General features: G+C 38.3%; 1 protein-coding gene across 1 annotated transcript; it reads right to left on the bottom strand.

The window, feature by feature from the left end:
* Positions 1 to 3,199: 3,199 nt before the first annotated feature.
* On the bottom strand, positions 3,200 to 4,117 carry LOC103071751 (olfactory receptor 2T27-like). Its single transcript, XM_007456514.1, has one exon. The coding sequence runs from the start codon at positions 4,115 to 4,117 to the stop codon at positions 3,200 to 3,202; it is 918 nt and encodes a 305-aa protein (XP_007456576.1).
* Between the last annotated feature and the right edge of the window lie 23,235 nt (positions 4,118 to 27,352).

Here is a 27,352-nt window from a genome sequence, read left to right as displayed (position 1 = left end):
CAAGAGACTTTTTCTTCCCTCTTTGTTTCCTGGTGCGCGAGGAGAGGGGATTAAGAGCACTGCTTAAAGGAGCTCCAGAGACGGGCACAAGCCGTGGCTAAAAGCGCAGACCCCAGAGACGAGCATGAGACGCTAAGGCTGCTGCTGCCGCCACCAAGAAGCCTGTGTGCGAGCACAGGTCACTCTCCACACCGCCCCTCCCGGGAGCCTGTGCAGCCCGCCACTGCCAGGGTCCGGGGATCCAGGGACAACTTCCCCGGGAGAACGCACGGCGCGCCTCAGGCTGGTGCAACGTCACGCCGGCTTCTGCCGCCGCAGGCTCGCCCCGCATCCGTACCCCTCCCTGCCCCCGGCCTGAGTGAGCCAGAGCCCGCGAATCAGCTGCTCCTTTAACCCCGTCCTGTCTGAGCGAAGAGCAGATGCCCTCAGGCGACCAACACGCAGGGGCGGGGCCAAATCCAAAGCTGAACCTCCGGAGCTGTGCGAACAAAGAAGAGAAAGGGAAATCTCTCCCAGCAGCCTCAGGAGCAGGGGATTAAATCTCCACAATCAACCTGATGTACCCTGCATCTGTGGAATACCTGAATAGACAACGAATCATCCCAAATTGAGGAGGTGGACTTTGGGAGCAAGATATATTATTTTTTCCCCTTTTCCTCTTTTTGTGAGTGTGTGTGTGTATGCTTCTGTGTGAGATTTTGTCTGTTTAGCTTTGCTTTCACCATTTGTCCTAGGGTTCCGACCGTCCGGGTTTTCTTTCTTTTTTTTTTTACTTTAAACAAATTTTTTTCTTAATAATTATTTTTTATTTTAATAACTTTATTTTATTTTATCTTTATTTTTATCCTCTTTCTTTCTTTCTTTCTTTCTATTTTTTCTCCCTTTTATTCTGAGGCGTGTGGAGGACAGGCTCTTGGTGCTCCAGCGAGCAGTCAGGGCTGTGCCACTGAGGTGGGAGAGCCAACTTCAGGACACTGGTCCACAAGAGACCTCCCAGCTCCACATAATATCAAATGGCGAAAATCTCCCAGAGATCTCCATCTCAACACCAGCACCCAGCTTCACTCAACGACCAGCAAGCTACACTGCTGGACACCCTATGCCAAACAACTAGCAAGACAGGAACACAACCCCACCCATTAGCAGAGAGGCTGCCTAAAATCATAATAAGGCAACAGACCCACCAGAACATAGGCACTAGTCCCCTCCACCAGGAAGCCTACACAACCCACTGAACCAACCTTAGCCACTGGGGACAGACACCAAAAACAACGGGAACTATAAACCTGCAGCCTGCAAAAAGGAGACCTCAAACACAGTAAGATAAGCAAAATGAGAAGACAGAAAAACACACAGCAGATGAAGGAGCAAGGTAAAAACCCACCAGACCTAACAAATGAAGAGGAAATAGGCAGTCTACCTGAAAAAGAATTCAGAATAATGATAGTAAAGATGATCCAAAATCTTGGAAATAGAATAGAGAAAATGCAAGAAACATTTAACAAGGACCTAGAAGAACTAAAGAGGAAACAAGCAATGATGAACAACACAATAAATGAAATAAAAAATACTCTAGAAGGGATCAATAGCAGAATAAGTGAGGCAGAAGAACAGATAAGTGACCTGGAAGGTAAAATAGTGGAAATAACTACTGCAGAGCAGAATAAAAAAATAGGAATGAAAAGAACTGAGGACAGTCTCAGAGACCTCTGGGACAACATTAAATGCACCAACGTTCAAATTATAGGGGTCCCAGAAGAAGAAGAGAAAAAGAAAGGGACTGAGAAAATATTTGAAGAGATTATAGTTGAAAACTTCTCTAGTATGGGAAAGGAGATAGTTAATCAAGTCCAGGAAGCACAGAGAGTCCCATACAGGATAAATCCAAGGAGAAACATGCCAAGACACATATTAATCAAACTATCAAAAATTAAAATACAAAGAAAATATATTAAAAGCAACAAGGAAACAACAAATAACAAGAACTGACTTGTAAGCCATAGCTCAGGGACTAAGATGATTTGATCCTTTCTCTATCAGCAGGTCTTTGCATAGTCCATTCAATCATCATTAAAGAGACTCATATTTTTATACCATAAAATACTCTGAGTCATTGATCTCATTTGGCACATCATACTTCTCTTTTATTCAGTTGTTAACTTTCGCAAGTCTTAAGCATTCAGATATTGATTACTCTGCTTATCCACTCGGTAGATCAAGGAGTTTCATCCACGTATCCTCAAGATATTTCTGACTTGCAGTTAGTTCTCGTTTCCTACATTCGACTTGAGTTATACACACACCTTTTAATTCATTAGGCCACTACACATTCTTGTTTAAATTGCATTTCCTTTTCTTCTTAATTGACTTCATGGCTCTCTAAATAATTATAGTATTGAGATGCATTGGAATATTATCATTTTACTTATTTAAATGAGTTAATTGCATTCAAATTAACTATTCGATTGAGCTAAATAGTGAAAACATTCCATCCACTGGTTTATGCTCAGTTGCCTTGTAATTATGATCAAAGTCTGTAATCTTGGCTATTTTTATTCTACTCTTTGCTCTGTTGTGGTGTTACAGCTCAACTTTTGAATAAACTTAATTAAAGCTTTTGGAAATGCAAAGTGGTCTGCATCAGGAGTAGTTTATATATGGCCATTTTTGTATGTGGATGGATGCGTGCATGTTTTGGAAGATGAAGAAGTCAAGCATATAACATTTCTGGGTTTATGTCAAGATGTGCTTCTTTCAGGGGTTGAATGAGACCTATATGATTCTCAGGGGTATAAAGTTCTATCTTTGATCCAATTTTCCAGCAATTTTCTGTGGAATTTTATCATCAGTTTCCTACCACCACCACACTTGTGGAAGTTCACAGATTCAGGGTAGAAACTTAATATTGTAAGGATGTTTCAAAGAGGGCAAGTACAAGTGATGCCAATTAAAAATTTAAAAAATTAAAAAAAAAAAAACCCTGAGAAATTCCACCAGGATTCTAAAGCAGTTCTAAAGAGGATACCAAAAGTACATAAAATGGTATGTGACACATAGGAGACCCTCATTACATATTTGTTTAGTGAATGAATAACTCGAAAAGTAAGAGCTCTTGACATATGAGTCTAACTTATTTAGGCTGAATTAACGTTAGTGATTACAGGTGGCTATACCTTCTTTTAATTTGACATCAGTATCATCAACTTAGCACCTTCCTTAGGGCCCCCACCACTTCTTTGTTCCTAAGACCATAAATCAGAGGATTTAGCAAAGGTGTGAGAATAGGGCCAAGTACAAGGAGGACCTGGCCCAGCTTGGGATTATGATAGGAATTAGGCCTCATGTAGACCACCATGGCAGGGCCATAATAGAGGCACACTGCAGTCAAGTGGGAAGAGCAAGTGGCTAAGGCTTTGTCCCTTCCCTCTGGGGATTTCATGTGGAGGGTGGCGAGGAAGATGAGAGCATAAGAGGACATGATAAGGGATAAGGGGATGAGGATCACCACAATGCTTGTCACTGTCACAGCCTTCTCATAGGCAGAGACGTCATCACAGGCCAATTTTAGAATGGCCATGACCTCACAGAGGAAATGGGAGATCTCTCTGGAACCACAGATGGGGAAATGCATGGTGTAGGCCGTGTGTGCGAGTGATGTAAGGGCGCCCCCAGCCCAGATGGCAGCCATCTGCAGACAGACCTTCTGGCTCATGATGAGGGTGTATCTCAGAGGGTTACAGATGGCCACATACCGGTCATAGGACATGAGGGTGATGAGGATGCACTCAGCAATTCCTAGAGTCAAGAAGAAGAAGATCTGAGTCCCACAGGCCACTCGTGATATGTTTCTCCTCCCGGAGAAGAAATTGGTTGCCATCTTGGGTACTGTGCTAGAGATTAACGTCATGTCCATGAGAGCCAGTTGGCTGAGCAGGAAGTACATGGGCGTGTGGAGGTGAGAATCCACGCAGATCAGGAGAATCAGGACAAAGTTCAAAGTCAGAGCCACAATGTAAATCACAAGCATAGCACCAATAAAAAATCTGATATGTTTCATATCCAGGAAAAGGCCTAGGAGGATGAAATCTGCTCCTGAGGTTTCATTTCTTTTATCCATGCCTATGCTTTGTTGTAAACAATTAAATAACAGAAGGAAAACATAACAAGATATTATGAAGTGCTACAAACAATGGATTTAATCCTTCAAAACGCTTTCCTCTCTCATCTTTAACCAGGATCCATTAGAGAGTGCAAACATGTTAAAGAGGCATTTGCAATTTTCATAGGCTTTAACCTGATTTCTGTCTCCCTACATTCTTATTCTCAGGAAAGAGTCACTGGTCACAGAAATTACTGCACACTGCTATAGCCAAGTGGCCCAAGTCCTGGAGAAGGGGGAGGGGGTCACAAAGATGGTGGTACATCAGGGGAAGCCCTTCAAAGATAAGTTCTCCTGCAACCTTTTCTCCCTCAAATTTTGATTTCCAGGTTCAAATAGAACTTATTTTAACCTAACACCTCAGATGATTATGATGTTCCCAATCACAAGGACTGTGCTTGGAAAGAAGTTTAATTATCTCCATCAAGAGACTAAGGGAGAAAATCAGTTGTCTTGCATTATGTTGTTATTTCATGTCAGAGAAGGAACTTGTTCAACTTGTACATTGCCTTCCTCACTGATTATTTTTGTGTCAATAGTTTATTATATTTTATGTCTTGCTGTTTTCTACTAATTTAAATTGTAACATTCTATTCAACAAGGCTTTAAAATATTTCATAACAGAAATAAGTATTATTTCTTTAAATTCAAGTTCTTTGGGTTTAAACATCATCCATGTTGTTTTCATGTTATTTTATTTTTTTATTAACTGATATTGGAATATAGTTGCTTTACAATGTTGTGTTAGTTTCTGCTGTACAGCAAAGTGAATCAGTTATATGTATACAGTATCTACGCTTTTTTAGATTCACTTCCCATCTAGGTCACCACAGAGCACTGAGTAGAGCTCCCTGTGCTGTACAGTAGGTTCTCATTAGTTATCTGTTTTATATATAGTAGTGTATATATGTACATCCATGATTTAGCTTACGAATTCCACTAACTACAGACTATGCAAAACTGCATAAACTTCTCCTTGGGATGAGTAAGAGGTATTTCAAATGAAAATATCTTAAAAATAACTCTAGATTTCTTCATCCCAACCTTTCCTTTTTCTAGTCTTTTCATTTTAGTCAAATTCAGGACCATTCATTCCACTGCACAGGACCAGTTCCTAGGGGTTATCTTTGACTCTTTTTTCCTCATTTCCCCCTCTCTATCCAGCACATTCATGTGTCCTGCTGGTGTACATTGAAAAATATGACCATAATGTGTCATTTATGTCATTGTCACCCTATATCAAGCCACTGACACCCTGGCCTGACTCTGTGCCAAAAATAGTATTTGTTCTTAGAATCTCATTTTATTTATTTATTTATGTTATGGAAGTATGGACTTTTCAGTGATTGAAGTGATCTTGGGATCACCCAGTCCGCCTTTATTCTTTTATGCATGAAGAGAGTGAGGCTCAAAGAGACTCAGAGACTTGTTTCAAGTTACCCAAAATGGTGGTCTAGAAGGTACAGTATCCAGCACACAGCTTTTAATCGTTTTCTAAACCTCTTTCAACATAGTCATTTTAGTTATTCACATCTGTATCCATGATGATAAATGCTCTAAACAGACATACAGTGGCAGTCTCACGTAGAGAGACTATAAATGGAAGCGTACACCAGACTGCATATGACAAAAACGTGGATCACCCAGAATATAGATTATGTAACTATACTCTCTGTATTACTGATTCATGGTATTTGCAATGTCTGAACTGATATACTTTCAAGTAATTTATTTACAAATTTTCATGTATGGCAACTTTCTGAAATTATTCTTGTGTGTTTTTTAAAAGGGCAAATTCAGCTATAGAGGGTTGAATGAGAAAAAAGATCCTGTAATTTTTCATATCATTTTATTATTTCAGGATATGCCCAGAATTGGTGTGTTAAGCATTTTTATAATCATTCATTTTTACCTTTCATTAAATGTTAGTCTACAGAGCAGTGGGATGGGTGAAGAGCTTCTGCAGGGTCAATGCCTGTGAGCACACCATCTGGAGAGAGAGTGCTCTTTGGTCAAAGCTATAGCTAGTCATAATGATACTGATTCCCACTGTCACCAATGCCTTTCTTTGACGTAGGACACTTATGTTGCTGTAATGTGAGTACAGACCCTTACCTTCCACCTCAGAAAACATTGACATGAAGAACAGTCAAAGCCTTGAATATGTTGTTTGATTTTAAGGCACCAGGTAGTATATACTCTAATGATTGCCTCACTGGCTGATACATATATCCTTGACCGTCACAACATTGTAAAATAGGTCAAGTTTATCATGCCACACTTCCCCCAAGACAGTGTCTCTTAACTTGGTGCCTGGTGCCCTCTGACCTTCTGGCACCATTCTCCACTTTGTTTGTGGTGGGGCTTTCTAAACACCTCTCCCCAACCTCTGCTGAGATGGATCTGCTTTTTGATCTGAAATACTCAAAGACATAAATGTGGTGCTACTTCTGCTGTGGTCAAAGCTGACTGTTGGGCAAGGCATTTGGGGCAGAACATGACATTTCTCCAATCACAGTGCAATCACCGTCTTAGCCCTCCCCACCTTTCATTCTTTAATGCCTAGTTGCTCCTTTAATCTTTGGTCCGTCACCTACCTGCTCACCTACTTACTACTTTCCCCACCAGTAAAGTCTTCCCCCGACACTGGTATTTACCTTTCTCTTCTTCACTACTCCACACTCACGTTCCGTAATGTTGCCTTCTCAGATTATCACCAACCACATTCCCTGTCTGTAAGATTACAGAAGAGTGCTTTATCTTTGATATTTGCTCTCATTACTGTTCCTCATACTCTTTCCTCCTGGGTTGCCCTGCCTCAGAATGAAAAACAAAAAAATCTCATTTTCATTTATCTCCTGGTGGCTCAAAGTAAGAGAGTAGAATGTAGGAAAAGTCAAAGAATTAGTTCAGTTTCTTTTACTTAGATGCAACTGCCTCTCCTTATAGATGTGAAATCTTAACAGAGGAATCTACAATTTCCCTTTTTTTGTTGGAGAATTCGGCCTGTTTGATTTTGTTGAGTGATCAACAAAACATCACTGCTCTGGGAAAAAATGTAAAAACAGATCAATCTCTACCCAATTCATTGCCATGATCATGAGGAATAAGGAATTTATTACCCCTCATCTGGTTTCATGATAGTCATCAAAGCAATCCACTGTGGTCTCCTCCTGGTCCTTTCTGTTCTCCTTTACAAAACTAGGTTTATGACCGATTGACAAAAAATTTCTCCTGGTGCATTGTAATTATCTTTATATTGAAGAAAATATTTCCTCACTTCTCACTCACCTCTGTCCTTTAGTTGAGTCCTTTCAGCTGTCTATTATCTCTTCTGGATCATGTTCATTTTCCAAATATTGAACATTCAGGTAAACAGGAATAAAAACTTCATGATGTCTGTTGCTCTACAAAATAAAGAAACTGTAGGATTGGTGGTGTTTTTCTCAGGCACCTGTTTCTTCTTTAAAGTATGATGTTTACTTTGTCTCAGGGAACAAAATATATCATTTAATTCTGTTTACCCTTAAGGAATTGAGGGACAAGAATCATTAAGTAGCCACTCAGTGATAAAATATTTGCTCCAATTCAAGGTTTCTTAAATGCATTAACCGAAGTACTGGAAGGCAGGGTTCTTATTTGACATACATATTTCTGGGTCTTACCCTGCACCTACTGAGTGAGAATTTCTGGGAGTGGGGTCCTAGTAGAAGTACTTTAAATAAACACCAACATGCTCATACTGTAGATTAACTTTTGAAACCCAAAGACATAATTTTTTCTGTCCTGTTTAATCTCCAGTCTCTAGAACAAATGTTATATTTTATGAGTGATTTAGTTGACCTCTAAATGAGAACCAAAGGCTGGTCTCCTTTGAAATTACATTTAAAAGTTTACCTGTGTAGCTTTCCATTTACCAAGGGTTTTTTCTATAAGTTCATGCCATTCTCGTGGCAGCCCTGTGAGGAATGCCATTCCAATTTTAAATATGAGGAAAAGTAGATACAACAATGGTGACTCATCCCAGGCTACAACAAGGTAAAAGACATGCTGCTACTGAATTGTAATAAATACAATTAGTGGATCATTTATAGATTCTTAAATTTCTTAGAGAAACTCCACTCTCTTTTCTTTTAAATTTGGAGTAAATAACCATAATCTTTCTTCAAACTATCCTTTCTGGTCTCTTGGGGGAAGCCATTTCAAATTTCTGTAATTCTTAATTCTATACTCATATCTGTTTTCTCCCTGCATCGCTACAAACTTAACTATGTTTACTACTAGTTTTATTTTTTTTAAAACACAGACAGTGGCCTGAATTATAGGTGCTTTCAGCCCTTTGTCCCATCATCCCAAGTATTCTAGCTTCTCAGCATTAAGAGGGAAGTGAGAGAGCCTATGTTCATTGCTGTCACCACCTAGAAAGCAAAGAGGAAGTCTCATTAAACCTGATATTCAAGCAGACAGGTGTTCAGGCTTTCCTGTTACCAACTGGAGAATGCTTTTGCTTGATGGTGAAGAAATCATCCCATATGCAAATTCCAGGAGTGAAAGACTCTTTACTGGAGAGGAGAGATGCAAGCCAGCTTCTCAAGTTCAGGTCTGCCAATATCAATTCATACCCTCTTGTGACCATTTGCCTTGTGTGACCCATGGGGCTTTATCTCCCTAGGTATTTCCTGCCTATAATTAGTTCAGAAGGACTTGAGCCCAGTGGGAATTGTTTCTTACAATTATAGTTAATTGTCAAACTTTAAAAGTCAAAAATAAACCAATAATCATACACAACTTGTCTGGATCCCAATGCTTTAATTCACTTTAAGTCATACCATGTTGTGAGGCATGTTCAGCTCTCTATGTCCCCAGAGCTGAGCATCCTTGTAATGTGAAGGGTATGGCACTTATATCTGAAATAAGGACCTTCTTGACTGGGGCAATGCTCAGTCAAGAACCCACTATAACTCTCCAGGATGGGTGGGCCAGTGTTCATTGTTATAAATAAATAAAAGGTTCAGAGTGTTTGGTGAGTGAAGCTTAAATTTAGATTTATTTTACATAATTGAGGAAATATGGGCTGTACATCAGTTTTCTGGAGGAAATATTCTCTTAGGCTTTAATTAACAAGTCCTTGGAGAATTAGAATTGAATGCTGTAAAACAATCTCTAAAGAGAATTAGCCACTCTTAGAAGCACTCTCTTTCCTCAGCCTCCCTTGAATCACATTTCTCAGGTTTTATGGGTCTTGAATTTTGGTACAATTCAGAATCCACCTTGTTGTCATTTACATTATTCAGTCAACCTTTGATGGGCTCCTTTGGTAAGTTAATTTTATCAGTTAGAGGCAAGGTCAACTATGGCTTTGAAAACTTACCCATGCATTTGATCATAATATAAGCTAATTAACTTTATTCTGTAGAATATCAATGCACATAATATATGCCATATATGCCTGACCCAACTGTCAACCTATTAAATGTGAGCTAATGTTTCAAGGGTCTGATGGCAGACAACCCAACCCAACACTGAAATGTATGTTTTAAAATCATCACTCATACCTTCCTAATGAACAGAATAATTTTCTATACTAGTTTCCCTTTCTTTCATTTCAAATAATTACATTAATAATTCAAAATAAGCAAATATACAAAGGATAATTTGAAAGATTAACATATGGTATTGGTGGAAGAAAGAGTTGTGGCAAAAAGATCAACTGAATCCTCCAGGAATGAATAATAGGGGGAGAGGAATTTAGGGAAATATATTCTCATGAATGCAACATATAAACTTTTTTTTTCAATCTACCTTGGTGTAATATTATGAGAAACTATTTAAGGAGACAGATGTTATTGAGACTTAGAAGGGTCAAATTCATGCTGCGTTTATACTGTCTTGCCTTTACACTTGAGCAAGAGAAAACCCTGTCCTGTGGCCCATAAAAGGACTTCACTTACCATAATAATTAAACACAAATGCTGTTTTTTCTAGTCTGATGAGAAAGTTGTTAAAAATTTGGCACTAGGTTGAACAAACAGAAATTACTGGATAGGGACTTAGAAGCAGAGTTTTCCTCTTTTAGGCTCTCTATTTTGAGAGAACTGTTAACTTTTTGTATTAAACAGATTGTGTATTAAATAGACTGCTTCAATGGAATCTTCAACTTGATGTGGGCCATATCCCTGATTATAGGAAACAGGTTCTCTGTTCTCTGCCATTAGCAATATGGTGGTGTAATTAATTAATTAATACACAAAATACTAATTCATTCACTCATTCATTAAAGGAAAATTTGTTATGTGTCTACTTTGTATCAAGCCTGGTGCTACAAAATTGATATAAAGCAGTAAAAGGCTCAGCATGTTAATATTCAAGAATATGAAATGAATCTAGACTAGGGATAAAGGGAGGTATATTCATAATTATAACAAAACATAATACTCTAGTGATGTAGCCAGAAACCCACTGTGTCTTCTATGAAAATCCAAAGAATGCTCTGCAAAATTAGCTAAGCTGTAATTGAGGTGAGATGTAATCTAGGTAAATTTTCCATAGGAAGATCCCAGGTTGTCTTTTCTGGTGGTTGAAGGATGGGTAAATATACTAGGTGAAGCAGGGGAGAGTTAAGGACAATAGGGACCAAGAGAATATCATGTCAGGTGCTATCTAGGTGTCTCTACCCTCCCTAGAAATCTAATTAGTGAATGAAAGGAGTGGGTGTTAAAACAAGAGAGAACTTATCAAACTTTAGGCTTCAGCCTTGTATCAGCTAGGGTCCCAGCATGAAAGGATGGCAAACTCAAGTTAAAATAATTCAAGATGGTGTTAGTACAGGAAATGCTTACAAATGTGGAACGATGAAGGCAGGCTATAGAAAAACTAGAATGGATAGTGCAGTACATCAAAGGGCAAAGAGAAGAAAAGACTGCTGGAATCAGAAGGTGAGAGTCAAGTTGAAAGGATGTCTCAAAATGCGCAGTGGTCTCTGAGGTGAGAGAGGTTGAAGTGTAGAGGTCTTGACTGAAATCAAAGTTAAGTTTTTATCATCTTTAAATAGACTATTATCACTATAGTATGTTTTAGGTAAGCCTTATGGTAACCACAAAGGAAAGCCTAGTAGATCCACAAAAGATTAAGAGAAGGAAAAAAAAAAATGTACCATTACAAAAAAGTCAACAAATCACAGAGGAGAACAGCAAAAAGGGAAGGAAAGGAACTATAAAACAGTCAGAAATAATTAACAAAATGCTAATAGTAAGTTCTTCCAAATCAATAATTACTTTAAATAAAATAAATAAAATTTTCCAATCAAAAGACACAGAATGACTGAATAGATTAAAGAAGAAAACAGGAACCAACAATATGCTGCCTAAAAGAGATTCACTTTATTAAGGTCACACATAAACTATAAGTGAAGGAATGGGAAAAGATATTCCATAAAATGATTTTTTAAAAAAAGAGAGCAGGGGTGACCCTACTTAGAGCAGATAAAATAGACTTTCATTAAAAATTTGTCACAAGAGACAAAGAAGGTTACTATATACTGATGAAGGGGTCAATTCATTGAGCAAATATAATGATAGTAAATATATATGCATCCAACACTGGAGCACATAAATATATAAAGTGAATATTATTTATATATTGTAGCAATATTTTTTGGATCTGCCTCCGAAGGCAAAAGAAATAAAAGCAAAAATAAACAAATGGGACCTAGTTAAACTTAAAAGATTTGTCTTTTGGTTTTTATTTATTTCTTTATTTGGCTGCACTGGGTCTTAGTTGCAGCATGCAGGACCTTTGTTGTGGTGTGTGGGATCTTTAGTTGCAGCATGAGGAAACTCAGTTGTGGCATGCAGGATCTAGTTCCCTGAACGGCAATCGAACCTGGGCCCCCTGCACTGGGAGCATGGAGTCTTAACCACTGGACCATCAGGGAAGTCCCTTAAAAGATTTTGGATGCAAAGGAAACCACTGACAAAATGAAAAGACAACCTACTGAATGGGAGAAAATACTTGCAAATGATATGATTGATAAGGGTATATACAAACAGCTGATAGGACAACATGAAAATAACAAACAATCCTATTAAAAAATGGGCAGAAGACCTGAATAGACATTTTTCCAAAGAGGACATGCAGATGGCCAACAGGCACATGAAAAGATGCTCAACATTGCTAATCATCAGGGAAATACAAATCAAAACCACTATGAGAGAGGTTGGGTCAAGTTGGCAGAATAGGAGGAACTGGGGTTCACTTTTCCTCACAGGTATATCAAGAATACATCTACCAGTGGAACAATTCACACAGAGCACCTGCTAAACACTAGCAGAGGACCTATGACACCTAAAAGGACAAGAAAAGGTCCCTGCATAACCGGGTAAGACGAAGGAGAGAAAGGGAAGAAAAAGAAAAGAGGAAACAAGATGGGACCCGCACCCTTGGTGCGAGGTGGGGAGGTGCTGAAGGAAAGGAGAGGTTATGGCATCCAGGAAGGCCCCCTCACTGGTGGCAAAATATGCTGAAATAGAGGAGGGCTTTGGGGGCTATCGGAAGAAAGTGCAGTGGCTGGTCAGTGGTCAGGACAGAGTGAGACTTGCACTGACGGTCTTTGCCACAGCCCTGTGCACCCCAGCCTGAGATGGGTATCCACCAGTGCTGGCAGGGGCTGTTCGCTGAAGCGTGGAGTTAAGAGAGTGGACCTGGGGAGAGGACTGCTGTTGGCGGCATGGAGACAGCCTGAAGGGATGGGAGTGAGGAGCTCAGCTGTGCATAAACAGTCTGAGGGGATGGGAGCAAGGAGCTCTGCAGGTGGGAATGCTCCTGGAGGAAGTGCAGACTGCCTTGGAAGCGAGGTGCCATTGCTGAGTGGCGAGCAAGGGGTAGGGCCGCTATTGCAACCTATCTTCCAACATGCCAGTCCCTGTCTCTGTGGGCACTGGAGGGACTCCCAGCAGAGCAAGTGCATGCGTCCCAGTCATTGCCGCCTTGCCCTCCTCATGCCTGAATGAGTGCATGTGCCCCAGTCTGTTTCAGCTTCCTACTGGCTCCTGCCTCCAGGGGAACTACAGGGGGCTCCCATCAGAGTGAGTGTGCACGTCCCAGTCATGGCCACCTTATCCCTCTCTTGCCTGAGCAACCACGCGTGCACCAATCTGTCACCTCCTCTTGCCCCTCCCACCTAAGTGAGCAAGCATGTGCCAGTCAGCCACTGCTTTTGCCTGCTCTTGCCTGGGCAGAGAACAGACACCTGAGGGGGGGCCCACATGCAGAGGTGGGGCCAAAACCAATGCCGAGATCCAGGGGCTGTGGAGCTAAGGAAGAGGAATAGAAATCTCTCCTTGCAGCTGCACAAACTATGGATTAAATCTCTGCAATCAGCTTGGTAAACCCTGCATCTGTGGAATATCTGAATGGACAACCAGTGCTCCCACAACAGAGCCCAGTCAAGCTTTAGCAGCTATGGACTTTGAGGGCAAGTACATGCAGGAGTTGGGACAAGTCAGAGTATGACCTGCCCTGACAGTGCCCACAGCAGGTCCAGAGACCTACCTAGAGGTATTGGAGGGACTCCTGGGGAGGTGGGGTTGGCTGTGGCTCATGGTGGGGGCAAGGACACTGACAGTGGAGGCGCCAGTAAAATATTTTGGTTTTGTTGTTTCATTCTGTTGTTGTTGTTTTATTTTTTAATTATTTATTATTTTTATTTCTTTTTAAAAATTTAATATATTTTTATTTTTCTAGTTTTATTTTACTTTTTTGTTGTTTTGTGGGGCTTTTTTCGGCTTTGTTTTTTTTGTTGTTGTTTATTCTCATTTCTGTTTTTTGTTTTGTTTTGTTTTTATCATTTTATTCTTTTTTTGATCGTTTTTGTGTATTTCTTTTATATTTGCTTTTTTTTTAGCTTGCTTTCTGTTTTTGTTTTGTTTTTTGTTTTTGTTAGTTCTGTCCTGTTTTCATTTTTGGATTCTTTTGTTTGGAGTTTTTTGAATTTTATTTTACATTTTTTATACAGCAGGTTCCTAGTAGTTATCTATTTTATACATATTAGTGTATATATGTCAATCCCAATCTCCCAATTCATACCACCACCAACACCCGCCCACACTTTCCCCCCTTGGTGTCCATATGTTTCTCCTATACATCTGTGTCTCTATTTCCGCCTTGCAAACTGGTTCATCTGTGCCATATTTCTAGATTCCACATATACGTTAATATATGATATTTGATTTTCTCTTTCTGACTTACTTCACTCTGTATGACAGGCTCTAGGCCCATCCACGTCTCTACAAATGTATATATGTACCACATCTTCTTTATCCATCTGTCTGTCAATGGGCATTTAGGTTGTTTCCATTACCTGGCTATTGTAAATAGTGCTGCAATGAACATTGGGGTGCATGTGTCTTTTTGAATTATGTTTTTCTCTGAGTATATGCCCAGTAATGGGATTGCTGAGTCATATGGTAATTGTACTTTTAGTTTCTTAAGGAACCTCCATACTGTTCTCCATAGTGGTTGTATCAATTGACATTCCCACCAACAGTGCAAGAAGGTTCCCTTTTCTCCACACCCTCTCCAGCATTTGCTGTTTGCAGATTTTTTGATGATGCCCATTCTAACCGGTGTGAGGTGATACCTCACTGTAGTTTTGATTTTCATTTCTCTAATAATTAGTGATGTTGAGCATCTTTTCATGTGCCTCATGGCAATCTGTATGACTTCTTTGGAGAAATGTCTACTTAGGTCCTCTGCCCATTTTTTGATTGGGTTGTTTGTTTTTTTAATATTGAGCTGCATGAGCTATTTATATATTTGGGAGATTAATCCTTTGTCCATTGATTCATTTACAAATATTTTCGCCCATTCTGAAGGTTGTCTTTTCTTTTTGCTTATGGTTTCCTTTGCAGTGCAAAACCTTCTAAGTTTCATTAGGTCCCATTTGTTTATTTTGTTTTTGTTTCCCTTACTTTAGGAGGTGGGTCAAAAATGATCTTGCTATGATTTATGCCAAAGAGTGTTCTTCCTGTGTTTTCCTCTTAAGAGTTTTATAGTGTTTGGTCTTACATTTAGGTCTTTAATCCATTTTGAGTTTATTTTTGTGTATGGTGTTAGGGACTGTTCTAATTTCATTCTTTTACATGTTGCTGTCCAGGTTTCCCAGCACCACTTATTGAAGAGACTGTCTTTACTCCATTGTATATCCTTGCCTCCTTTGTCATAGATTAGTTGACCATAGGTACATGGGTTTATCTCTGGGTTTTCTGTCCTGTTCCATTGATTGATATTTCTGTTTTTGTGCCAGTACCATATTGTCTTGATTACTGTAGCTTTGTAGTATAGTCTGAAGTAAGGAAGTCTGATTCCTCCAGCTCCGTTTTTTTCCCCTCAAGATTGCTTTGGCTATTCAGGGTCTTTTGTGTCTCCATACATATTATAATATTTTTTGTTCTGGTTCTGTGAAAAATGCCATTGGTAATTTGATAGGGATTGCATTGAATCTGTAGATTACTTTGGGTAGTATAGTCATTTTCAAAATATTGATTCTTCCCATCCAAGAACATGGCATATCTCTCCATCCATTTGTGTCATATTTGATTTCTTTCATCAGTGTCTTATAGTTTTCTGAGTACAGGTCTTTTACCTCCTTAGGAAGGTTTATTCCTAGGTATTTTATTATTTTTGCTGCAATGGTGAATGGGATTGTTTCCTTAATTTCTCTATTTGATATTTTGTTGTTAGTGTATAGGAATGCAAGAGATCCCTGTGCATTAATTTTCTATCCTGCAACTTTACCAAATTCGTTGATTAGTTCTAGTAGTTTTCTGGTAGCATCTTTAGGATTATCTATGTATAATATCATGTCATCTGCAAACAGTGACAGTCTTAATTCTTCTTTTCCTATTTGTATTCCATTTATTTCTTTCTCTTCTCTGATTGCTGTGGCTAGGACTTCCAAAGTTAAGTTGAATAATAGTGGTGAGCATGGACATCCTTGTCTTGTTCCTGATCTTAGAGGAAATGATTTGAGTTTTTCTATATTGAGAATGATGTTTCATGCGGGTTTGTCATATATGGCCTTTATTATTTTGAAGTAGGTTCCCTCCATACCCTCTTTCTGGAGAGTTTTCATCAAAAATGTGTACTGAATTTTGTCAAAAGCTTTTTGTGCATCTATTGAGATGATGGTTTTTATTCTTCAATTTGTTAATATGGTGTATCACATTGACTGATTTGCATATATTGAACAATCCTTGAATCCCTGGGATAAATCCCACTTGATAATGGTGTATGATCCTTTTAATATTCTGTTGGATTCTGTTTGCTAGTATTTTGTTGAGGATTTTTGCATCTATATTCATCAGTGATATTGGTCTGTAGTTTTCTTTTTTGTAGTATCTTTGTCTGGTTTTGGTATAGGGTGATGGTGGCCTTGTAGAATGAGTTTGGGAGTGTCCCTTCCTCTACACATTTTTGGAAGAGTTTGAGAAGGATGGGTGTTACCTCTTCCCTAAATGTTTGATAGAATTCACCTGTGAAGCCATCTGGTCCTGGACTTTTGTTTGTTGGAAGATTTTTAATCACAGTTTCAATTTCATTACTTGTGATTGGTCTGTTCATATTTTCTGTTTCTTCCTGGTTCAATCTTGGGAGGTTATACCTTTCTAAGAATTTGTCCATTTCTTCTAGTTGTCCATTTTATTGGTGTAGTGTTGTTTGTAGTAGTCTCTAATGATGCTTTGTACCTCTGCAGTGTCCATTGTAACTTCTCCTTTTTCATTTCTAATTTTATTGATTTGAGTCCTCTCCCTCTTTTTCTTGATGAGTCTGGCTAAAGGTTTAGCAATTTTGTTCATCTTCTCAAAGAACCAGGTTTTAGTTTTATTGATCTTTGCTATTGTTTTGTTTTTATTTCATTTATTTCTGCTCTGATCTTTATGATTTCTTTCCTTCTACTAACTTTGGGGTTTTTTTGTTGTTGTTCTTCTTTCTCTAGTTCCTTTAGGTGTAAGATTTGGATTGCTTGAGATTTTTCTTTTTTCTTGAGGTAGGATTGTATTGCTATAAACTTCCCTCTTAGAACTGCTTTTTCTGCATCCCATAGGTTTTGGATTGTCATGTTTTCATTGTCATTTTTCTCTAGGTATTTCTGATTTCTTCAGTTACCTCTTGGTTATTTAGTAACATATTGTGTAGCCTCCAAGTGTTTGTGTTTTTTACCTTTTCTTCCCTGTAATTTATTTCTAATCTCTTAGCATTGTGGTCATAAAAGATGCTTGATATGATTTCAATTTTGTTAAATTTACCAAGGCTTGATTTGTGACCCAAGATGTGATCTAACCTGGAGAATGTTCTGTGTGCATTTGAGAAGAAAGTGTAATCTGCTGTTTTCGGATGGAATGTCCTATAAATATCAATTAAATCTATCCGGTCTATTATGTCATTTAAAGCTTGTGTTTATCTTGAGAACAAAAAATGGAGCTGGAGGAATCAGGCTGCCTGACTTCAGACTATACTACAAAGCTACAGTAATCAAGACAGTATGGTACTGGCACAAAAACAGAAAGATAGATCAATGGAATAGATCAATGAGCCCAGAGATAAACCCATGCACATATGGTCACCTTATCTTTGATAAAGGTGGCAGGAATATACAGTGGAGAAAGGACAGCCTCTTCAATAAGTGGTGCTGGGAAAATTGGACAGGTACATGTAAAAGTATGAGATTAGATCACTCCCTAACACCATACACAAAAATAAGCTCAAAATGGATTAAAGACCTAAATGTAAGGCCAGAAACTATCAAACTCTTAGAGGAAAACATAGGCAGAACACTCTATGACATAAATCACAGCAAGATCCTTCTTGACCCATCTCCTAGAGTAATGGAGATAAAAACAAAAATAAACAAATGGGACCTAATGAAACTTCAAAGCTTTTGCACAGCAAAGGAAACCATAAACAAGACCAAAAGACAGCCCTCAGAATGGGAGAAAATATTTGCAAATGAATCAACTGACAAAGGATTAATCTCTAAAATTTACAGGCAGCTCATGCAGCTCAATAACAAAAAAATAAACAACCCAATCCAAAAATGGGCAGAAGACCTAAATAGACATTTCTCCAAAGAAGATATACAGACTGCCAACAAACACATGAAAGAATGCTCAACATCATTAATCATTAGAGAAATGCAAATCAAAACTACAATGAGATATCATCTCACACCAGTCAGAATGGCCATCATCAAAAAATCTAGAAACAATAAATGCTGGAGAGGGTGTGGAGAAAAGGGAACACTCTTGCACTGCTGGTGGGAATGTGAATTGGTTCAGCCACTATGGAGAACAGTATGGAGGTTCCTTAAAAAACTACAAATAGAACTACCATATGACCCAGCAATCCCACTACTAGGTATATACCCTGAGGAAACCAGAATTCAGAAAGAGTCATGTACCAAAATGTTCATTGCAGCTCTATTTACAATAGCCCGGAGATGGAAACAACCTAAGTGCCCGTCGTCGGATGAATGGATAAAGAAGATGTGGCACATATATACAATGGAATATTACTCAGCCATAAAAAGAAACGAAATTGAGCTATTTGTAATGAGGTGGATAGATCTAGAGTCTGTCATACAGAGTGAAGTAAGTCAGAAAGAGAAGGACAAATACCGTATGCTAACACATATATATGGAATTTAAGAAAAAAAAATGTTATGAAGAACCTAGGGGTAAAACAGGAATAAAGACAGAGACCTACTGGAGAACAGACTTGAGGATATGGGGAGGGGGAAGGGTGAGGTGTGTTAGGGCGAGAGAGAGACATGGACATATATATACTAACAAACGTAAGGTAGATAGCCAGTGGGAAGCAGCCGCATGGCACAGGGAAACCGGCTCGGTTCTTTGTGGCTGTCTGGAGGGGTGGGATAGGGAGGGTGGGAGGGAGGGAGACAAAGAGGGAAGAGATATGGGAACATATATATATGTATAACTGACTCACTCTGTTATAAAGCAGAAACTAACACAGCACTGTAAAGCAATTATACCCCAATAAAGATGTTAAAAAATAAAAAAAAATAAAATAAAATAAAGCTTGTGTTTCCTTATTAATTTTCTGTCTGGATGATCTGTCCATTGGTATAAGTGAAGTGTTAAAGTCCCCCACGACTGTTGTGTTACTGTTGATTTCCCCTTTTATAACTGTTAGCATTTGCCTTATGCGTTGAGCTTCTCTTATGTTGGGTACATATGTATTTATAATTGTTATATCTTCTTGGATTGATACTTTGATCATTATTTAGTGTACATCCTTGTCTCTTGTAATAGTCTTTATTTTAAAGTCTCTTTATCTGATATGAGTACTGCTACTCCAGCTTTCTTTTGATTTCCATTTGCATGGAATATCTTCTTCCATCCTCTCACTTTCAGTCTGTGTGTGTCCCTGGTCTGAAGTGGGTCACTTGTAGACAACATAAATATGGGTCTTGTTTTTGTATGCATTCAAGGAGCCTGTGTCTTTTGGTTGGAACATTTAATCCATTCACATTTAAGGTAATTATCAGTATGTAAGTTCCTATTACCATTTTGTTCATTGGTTTGGGTTTGTTTTTGTAGGTCCTTTTCTTCTCTTGTGTTTCCCACTTAGAGAAGTTTCTTTAGCAACTGTTGTTAGAGCTGCTTTGGTGATGCTGAATTCTTTTAGCTTTGCCTGTCTATAAAACTTTTGATTACTACATCAAATCTGAAGAGATGTTTGCCAGGTAGAATAATCTTGGTTGTAGGTTCTTCCTTTTCATCACTCTAAATATATTGTGTACTCCCTTCTGGCTTGTAGAATTTATGCTGAGAAATCAGCTGTTAACCTTATGGGAATTCCATTGTATGTTGTCATTTTCCCCTTGTTGCTTTTAATAATTTTTCTTTGTCTTTAATTTTTGTCAGTTTGATTACTATATGTTTCAGCATGTTTCTCCTTGGGTTTATCCTGCCTGGGACTCTGCACTTCCTGGACTTAGGTGGGTATTTCCTTTCCCATGTTAGGGCAGTTTTCGACTCTAATCTCTTCAAATATTTTCTCAGGCTTTTCTCTCTCTCTTCTGCTTCTGGGACACCTATAATGTGAATGTTGTTGCATTTAATGTTGTCTCAGTAAAACTTGAATCTGCTTCTCTGTTGTTGGGTGGGGCTGAGTTCCTTCCCTGTTGGTTGTTTGGCCTGAGGTGACACAGCACTGGAGCCAACAGGTTCTTTGGTGGGGCTAATGGTCGACTCCAGGAGGGCTCACTCCAAGAAGTACTTCTCAGAACTTCTGCTGCCTGTGTCCTTGTCCCCATGGTGAGCCACAGCCAACCCCTGCCTTTGCAGGAGACCCTCCAACACTAGCAGGTAGGTCTGGTTCAGTCTCCTATGGGGTACTCTCCTTCCCCCTGGGTCCTGATGTGCACGCTACTTTGTGCATGCCCTCCACGAGTGGAGTCTCTGTTTCCCCCAGTCCTATCAAAGTCCTGCAATCAAATCCCTCTAGCCTTCAAAGTCTGATTTTCTGGGAATTCCTTCTCCCTTTGCCAGACCTCCAAGTTGGGAAGCCTGATGTGGGGCTCAGAACCTTCGCTCCAGTGGGTGGACTTCTGTGGTATAATTGTTCTCCAGCTTGTGAGTCACCCACCCAATGGTTATGGGATTTGATTTTATTGTGATTTCACCCCTCCTACCATCTCACTGTGACTTCTCCTTTGTCTTTGGATGTGGGGTATTTTTTGTGTGTGAGTTCCAGTGTCTTCCTGTGGGTGATTGTTCAGCAGTTAGTTGTGATTCTGGTGCTCTCACGAGAGGGAGTTTTTCCTTGTTTACTTTGTGTTTTTTGTTTGTTTTTTCATTGATTTTTTTGGAGTATAGTTGCTTTACAGTATTGTGTTAGTTTCTGTTGTACAGAAAATTGGATCAGCTATGCATATATATATATGTATGTATGTATATATATATATATATATATATATATATATATATATATATCCCCTCTTCTTTGGATTTCCTTCCCATTTAGGTCACCACAGAGCATTGAGTACAGTTCCCTATGCTACACAGTAGGTTCACATTAGTTATCTATTTTATACAAAGTAGTGTATATATGTCAATCTCAATCTCCCAATTCATCTTGCCACCCGCCTCCCCCCAGTATCCGTATGTCCATTCTCTAGGTCTGTGTCTCTATTTCTGCTTTTCAAATAAGTTCAATTGCATCATTTTTCTATATTCAACATATAAGCAATATTATATTATATTTGTTTTTCTCTTTGTGACTTAGGTTTTATTTTTATCATTTGCCTTGGGTTTTGTTTTTCTGTTTTCTTCCCTCCCCCCTTTTTTTGATCACACTGTGTGGCTTGTGGGGGTCTTGGTTCCTCGACCACAGTACGGGCCTGAGCCCTCAGGGTGGGAGCTCTGAGTCCAGGACTCTGGATCACCAGAGAATTCCTGGATGCAGGGAATATTAAATGGTGTGAGCTCTCCTGGAGGTATCCATCTCAACACCAAAACCTGGCTCCACTCAACTGAGTGCAGGCTCCAATGCTGTACACCTCATGCCAAACAACAGCAAGACAGGAAAACAGCCCCACGCATCAGGAGACAGACTACCTAAAGTTGTGCTAAACTCACAGACACCCCAAAATACACCACCTTACATGGCCCTGCCCATCAGAGGGACAAGACTCAGCTCCACCTCCCAGAGTGCAGGGACCAGTCCCTCCCACCAGGAAGCCTACACAAGTACGTGGACCAATCTCACTCACCATGGGGCAGACACCAGAAGCAAGAGGAACTATGACCCTGCAGCCTGCGGAAAGCAGACCACAAACACAGTAAGTTAGACAAAATGAGATGACAGAGAAATATGCTGCAGATGAAGGAGCAAGGTAAAAACCCACAAGACCAAATAAATGAAGAGGAAATAGGCAATCTACCTGAAAAAGAATTCAGAGTAATGGTAATAAAGATGATCCAAGATCTCAGAAATAGAATGGAGGCACGGATTGAGAAGATACAAGAAATATTTACCAAGGACCTAGGAGAACTAAAGAACAAACAGTGATGAACCACATAATAACTGCAATGAAAAATACACTAGAAGGAATCCATAGCAGAATAACTGAGGCAGAAGAATGGATAAGTGAGCTGGAAGATAGAATGCTGGAAATCGCTGTCACAGAAGAGAATAAAGAAAAAGAATGAAAAGAAATGAGGACAGTCTCACAGACCTCTTGGACAACACTGAATGCACCAGTATTTGAATCATAGGGGTCCCAGAAGAAGAAGAGAAAGAGAAAGGGTCTGAGAAAATATTTGAAGAGATTATAATCAGAAACTTCCTTAACATGGGAAAGAAAATAGTCACCCAAGTCCAGGAAGCACAGAGAATCCCATACAGAATAAACCCAAGAAGGAACTCAGCAAGACACATATTAATCAAACTCACAAAAGTTAAATACTAAGAAAAAATATTAAAAGCAACAAGGGAAAAGCAACAACTAACATACAAGGGAATCCCAATAAGGTTATTAGCTGATTTTTCAGCAGAAAGTCTGCAGGCCAGAAGGGTGCAGCAGGATATATTTAAAGTGATGAAAGGAAAAAACCACAACCAAGATTATTCTACCCAGTAAGGATCTCATTCAGATTTGACAGAGAAATCAAAAGCTTTACAGAAAAACAAAAGCTAAGAGAATTCAGCATCACCAAATCAGCTCTACAAAAAATGCTAGCAGGAAACACAAGAGAAGAAAAAGACCTACATAAACAAACCCGAAACAATTAAGAAAATGGTAATAGGAATGTACATATCAATAATTACCTTAAATGTAAATGGATTAAATGTTCCCGCCAAAAGTCACAGGATAGCTGAATGGATACAAAAGACCCATATATATGCTGTCTACAAGAGACCCACTACAAACCTAGGGACACATACAGACTGAAAGTTAGGGGATGGAAAAAGATATTCCATGGAAATGGAAATCAAAAAATGCTAGAGTGGCAATACTCATATCAAACAAAATAGACTTTAAAATTAAGACTGTTACAAGAGACAAGGAAGGATGCTACATAATGATCAAGAGATCAATCCAAAAAGAAGACAAAATAATGGTAAATATATATGCACCCAACATAGGAGCATCCCAATATATAAGGCAAATGCTAACAGCCACAAAAGGGGAAATCAACAGTAACACAATAACAGTGGGGGATTTTAACACCCCACTTACACCAATGGATAGATCATCCAGACAGAAAACTAATAAGGAAACATAAGCCTTAAATGATACATTAGACCAGATAGATTTAATTCGTATTTATAGGACATTCCATCCAAAATCATCAGAATACAGTTTCTTCTCAAGTGCACATGGAACATTCTCCAGGATAGATCGCATCTTGGGTCACAAATCAAGCCTCATTAAATTTAAGAAAATTGAAATCATATCAAGCATCTTTTCTGACCACAAGGCTATGAGATTAGAAATCAATTACAGGAAAAAAAAAAGCTGTAAGAAACACTAACAGGTGGAGCCTAAACAATATATTACTAAACAACCAATGTACTTATATGAATTGTCTAATTATAAAAATGTAACAAACTAGCAAAAACCTACAAAGAAAAGATCAGGATTAGATGGTTTCACAGTTAAATTCTACCAATTACAAAAATGCCAGTCTCTCTAAAACTCTTCCAAAATTAAAGATAATAGAACATTCTTACTCACTTTAGCAGGTCAGCATTACCCTGATACAAAACCAAGAGAATGACACTGTTGCAAGAAAGAAATACTATAGGCCAATATCCTTAATTAATATAGATGCAAAAATTCTCAACAAAATACTAGCAAACTGAATTCAACAACACACTAAAAGGATTATACGCAGTGATCAAGTGAGATTATTCCAAGGATGCAAGAATGATTCATGGAAATCAATAAATGTGATATACAACATTAATAGAGTGAAATATAAAAATCATGTGATCTTCTCAATAGATGCAGAGAAAGCATATTAAAAAATTCAAAATTTTGTCAGGATAAAAACTCTCAACAAAGTTGGTATGGAAAAACACACCTCAACATAACAAAGGCAGTATATGACAAGCCCACAGCTGACATCATACTCAAAAAGTGAAAGACTGAAATATTTTCCTCTATGATCAAGAACAAGAGAAGGGTGCTTACTAGCACCACTCTAATTCAACATGGTACTGGAAGTCCTAGCTAGAGCAGTTAGGAAATACAAAGAAATAAACTCATCCATATCAGAAAGAAAGAATTAAAATGTCCTCTTTTGCAGATGAGAGGACCTTATATATAGAAAACTCTAAAGACTCCACAAAAAACCTGTTAGATCTAATAAAGAAATTCAATAAATTTTCAGGATATAAAATCAACATATGAAAATTCAGTTACATTTCAATACATTAACAATGAACTATCTGAAAAGGAAATAAAGAAAACAATTCTATTTACAATACATTGAAAATAATAAAACAGGAATTTAATTTAACCAAGAGTAAAAAAAAATACTATAAGACATTGGTAAAAGAAATTGAAAAAGACATAAATAAATTAAAAAATATCTCGTATTCATAGATTGAAAGAGTTAATATTGTAAAAATGTCTATACTACCAAAAGTCAACTATAGAGTCAATAAAATGCCCATCAAAAACCTAGAGTCTGTCATACAGAGTGAAGTAAGTCAGAAAGAGAAAGACAAATACCTATGCTAACAACAAGAGAAGGGTGCTTACTAGCACCACTCTAATTCAACATGGTACTGGAAGTCCTAGCTAGAGCAGTTAGGAAATACAAAGAAATAAACTCATCCATATCAGAAAGAAAGAATTAAAATGTCCTCTTTTGCAGATGAGAGGACCTTATATATAGAAAACTCTAAAGACTCCACAAAAAACCTGTTAGATCTAATAAAGAAATTCAATAAATTTTCAGGATATAAAATCAACATATGAAAATTCAGTTACATTTCAATACATTAACAATGAACTATCTGAAAAGGAAATAAAGAAAACAATTCTATTTACAATACATTGAAAATAATAAAACAGGAATTTAATTTAACCAAGAGTAAAAAAAAATACTATAAGACATTGGTAAAAGAAATTGAAAAAGACATAAATAAATTAAAAAATATCTCGTATTCATAGATTGAAAGAGTTAATATTGTAAAAATGTCTATACTACCAAAAGTCAACTATAGAGTCAATAAAATGCCCATCAAAAACCTAGAGTCTGTCATACAGAGTGAAGTAAGTCAGAAAGAGAAAGACAAATACCCTATGCTAACACATATATATGGAATTTAAGAAAAAAAAAAGTGTCATGAAGAACCTAGGGGTAAGACAGGAATAAAGACACAGACCTACTAGAGAATGGACTTGAGGATATGGGGAGGGGGAAGGGTAAGCTGTGACAAAGTGAGAGAGTGGCATGGACATATATATACTACCAAATGTAAAATAGGTAGCTAGTGGGAAGCAGCCACATAGCACAGGGAGATCAGCTCTGTGCTTTGTGACCACCTAGAGGGGTGGGATAGGGAGGGTGGGAGGGAGGGAGATGCAAGAGGGAAGAGATATGGGAACATATGTATATGTATAACTGATTCACTTTGTTATAAAGCAGAAACTAACAAAAAAATTTAAAAAAAAGAAAGAGCCAATTGTGAATTTATACTATATTATAAGTTTAGTTTTTTAAAACCCCTGAGAAAAAGAGCAGGAGACATATGCAATGAAAGCACACAGACTGAGTCACTCCAGAGACAATGAAGGAAGAAAGGGTTTTTACTTAGACCTATACCTAATTTACTCTTGGATTCTGATTTAAAAGGCTACTCCTGATATCATACCTCTGCTTAAAAAAAAACAGAAAGGCTCCACACCATCCAGTGAATCAAGTGAAAATTTCAAGGCAGAGTATTTGAGACGTATGACAATCTGGATCTAATCTACTTTCACCATCTTATTGCCAACAATAGCAACCTGTGGGCACCCTATGCTTCAGCCAAATTTGAATAGTCAAAGTTTCTTCAACATCTTGTTCCCTCTGATCCACTGGTACTTTGAACTGTGAAAGGATTTGCTCACTTCCTACTCACACTACTGCTGTATATACTTAATACATTATATCTCCCTCAGGAAACTGTGAGCTCCCTAAAAGTAGGAACTCCTCTTAATTCACCATGCTACATATTCCACCATACCCATCCCAGGGCAGAAAGCCCAGCATAGACAATGTTTACTTACAAATACTGAAACGAAAGATCAGGAATAGAAATTAAGGAAACAATCCCATTTACAATCACATCAAAAAGAATACCTAGGAGTAAATCTACCTAAGGAGACAAAAGACCTGTACTCTGAAAACTATAAGACGCTGATGAAAGAAATTGAAGATGACACAAACAGATGGAAAGATATACCATGTTCTTGGATTGAAAGAATCAATATTATCAAAAAGCCTATACTGGGATTCCCTGGTGGCGCAGTGGTTGAGGGTCCGCCTGCCGATGCGGGGGACGCGGGTTCGGGTGATTGTTGCACAACGTTGTCAGTGTAATTAATGGCACTGAATTTTACACTCTCAAATGGTTAAAAATGGCAAATTTTATATATTTTACCACTCCAAAACAAAAAAAAAAAAAAAAAAAAAAGACTATACTACCCAAGGCAATCTACAGATTCGATGCAATCCCTATCAAATTACCAATGGATCCAGGTGTGGAGACAACACAAAGAGTGCAGTGAGGAGCATCACTATATGGATGAGGGCAAAGTGACTGGAGATCAGGTCACTAGGCTTAGACCTGCGATCCGGGATGAGTATGAGAATGTGGAAGAGAAGGAGAAAAGCATTGGCTGAGACTCCAACCCCACACTGGAAAAAAAAAACCCCAGCATTTTTAATGACAACATAAGTGGAAACTGATGTTCTTAATGGCATAGAGGAAATGTGTCTTGTGTATATGCAAATAATAATAATAATAATAATAATAATAAACCTCACATTATCAAGGTTCTTTCTTCAGTAGTTAAATCACCACAATTATCAGGTTTGTTTCCCCTAATTATTCTCGATTAACCCTAACTACCTCATACAATTTCTTTAAAATAAATCCTCAGCCTTACTT

This window comes from Lipotes vexillifer, unplaced genomic scaffold (genome assembly GCF_000442215.2).
Source record: "Lipotes vexillifer unplaced genomic scaffold, Lipotes_vexillifer_v1.1 scaffold814, whole genome shotgun sequence".
Taxonomy (NCBI): domain Eukaryota; kingdom Metazoa; phylum Chordata; class Mammalia; order Artiodactyla; family Lipotidae; genus Lipotes; species Lipotes vexillifer.
This window is presented reverse-complemented; position numbering and strand designations above follow the sequence as displayed.

Coding starts and splice junctions, on each gene's coding strand:
- LOC103071751 (XM_007456514.1), bottom strand. CDS start 4,117: ATGGATAAAAGAAATGAAACCTCAGGAGCAGATTTCATCCTCCTAGGC.